General features: G+C 43.2%; 1 protein-coding gene across 1 annotated transcript; it reads right to left on the reverse strand.

Annotated features, from left to right (window-relative positions):
• Positions 1 to 6: 6 nt before the first annotated feature.
• LOC104273855 (guanine nucleotide-binding protein subunit beta-2-like 1) lies at positions 7 to 1,898 on the reverse strand (the record flags this gene model as incomplete). Its single annotated transcript, XM_009869308.1, has 2 exons — positions 7 to 163; positions 1,697 to 1,898. Coding segments are annotated over 2 exons (359 nt in total), but the record flags the coding sequence as incomplete, so codon positions are not given.
• Positions 1,899 to 2,024: the final 126 nt, after the last annotated feature.

The following is a 2,024-nucleotide window of genomic DNA, read 5'->3' on the forward strand; positions in this document are numbered from 1 at the left end:
GAGAGGGCGGCCGACCTGCACGGTGTACTTGCAGACGCCCAGCGTGTTCCAGAGCTTGATGGTCTTGTCGCGGGAGCCCGACACGATCTGCCGGTTGTCGGAGGAGAAGGCGACGCTCAGCACGTCCTTGGTGTGGCCCACGAAGCGACGCGTGGTCGTGCCGCTGGGGGAGGCGAGAAAAACGACAAAAAATTCAAATTTTTGGAGGAAAAATGACCACAGAGTGGATTAAGCGCTTCAGGGAGAGGGGGTGGCTCCAAAATGAATGGTTCTCCCCAAAAACTGAGGGAAAAATTAAAATATTTGGAACAAAAATACCTACAGGATGGTCTACAAAGTTGATACTTCCATTTTTTCCTTCAAAATGATGAATTTTAGGGCAGAACTGAGGGAAAAATTCAAACATTTGGAGGAAAAAGACCTCCAGTATAGCCTGCCAAGTTGATATTTCCATTTTTTTCTTCAAAATGATGAATTTTAGGGCAGAACTGAGGGAAAAATTCAAACATTTGGAGGAAAAAGACCTCCAGTATAGCCTGCCAAGTTGATATTTCCATTTTTTTCTTCAAAATGATGAATTTTAGGCAAGAACTGAGGGAAACATTCAAATATTTGGAGGAAAAAGACCTACAGGATGGTCTACAAGGATCAGGAAAAGGCGACACTTACCCAAAGTTCTTCATTTTGGAGACAAAAATAAATGGTAGAACTGAGGGAAAAATTCAAATATTTTGAAGGAAAATAACCACAGAGTGGATTATGCGCTTCAGGGAGAGGAGGTGGCTCCAAAATGAACGTTTTTTCCAAAAACACTGAGGGAAAAATTAAAATATTTGGAGGAAAAAGACCTACAGGATGGTCTACAAAGTTGATACTTCCATTTTTTCCTTCAAAATGATGAATTTTAGGCAAGAACTGAGGGAAAAATTAATATATTTGAAGGGAAAACACCTACAGGATGGTCTACAAAGTTGATACTTCCATTTTTTTCTTCAAAATGATGAATTTTAGGGCAGAACTGAGGGAAAAATTCAAACATTTGGAGGGAAAATACCTACAGGATAGTCTGCAAAGTTGGTATTTCCATTTTTTTCTTCAAAATGATGAAGTTTAGGGCAGAACTGAGGGAAAAATTCAAACATTTGGAGGGAAAATACCTACAGGATGGTCTACAAACATAGTATTTCCATTTTTTTTCTCCAAAATGAAGAGTTTGGGGGAAGGACTAAGGGAAAAATTAAAATATTTGGAGGGAAAACACCTACAGGATGGCCTACAAAGGTGATTCTTCTGCTTTTTTCTTCAAAAATCAGAATTTTAGAGAAGAACTAAAGGGAAAACTCAAGAATTTGAAGGAAAAATCACTTTGGGAGCTCAGGGAAACGCATTATTTCCTTTCTTTCCTTCAAAAAATCATTTTGGAGACGGATTGAGGGAACGGGGAAAAGTTTAATCTCCTTCTCCCAGATACACCGCCCAAAATGTCCCAAAAAGAAGAGTTTTAGCCCAAAATAACCGAAAAGAAACGATTTTTCTCCTCTCTCCTCATAATTGCAGGACGTTTGTCTTCAGATCCCGGCGGATCGGTCGACTTGGTGTCAGGTTTAATCATCGGGAGAGGAAGAAACTGAGGAAAACTCGCCCGAAAATCGCTCAAAATGAGGAAAAAAGGTAAAAAAGGGTGCGAAGGGCTCACGTGGTGAGGTCCCAGAGGCGCAGGGTGCCGTCCCAGGAGCCCGAGAGGGCGAACTGCCCGTCCGACGAGATGACGACGTCGCTGACGAAGTGCGAGTGGCCGCGCAGGGCGCGCTGCGGGATCCCGTAGTTGGTCTCGTCGCGCGTCAGCTTCCACATGATGATGGTTTTGTCTTGAAACACGGAAATAAGGAGAGTTTGGCCTCAAAATCGCCCCCAAAACCCCTCGGTTTAACCCAAAATCTCCCCCTAACTTGACCCACAGTCTCTCCTTGACGCCCTCATCCCATCCTAATGGTCTCCTCCCCCAATTTGACCCAAAAATCCCC

The sequence above is a fragment of the Apaloderma vittatum genome, unplaced genomic scaffold, assembly GCF_000703405.1.
Source record: "Apaloderma vittatum isolate BGI_N311 unplaced genomic scaffold, ASM70340v1 scaffold27205, whole genome shotgun sequence".
NCBI classification, from domain to species: domain Eukaryota; kingdom Metazoa; phylum Chordata; class Aves; order Trogoniformes; family Trogonidae; genus Apaloderma; species Apaloderma vittatum.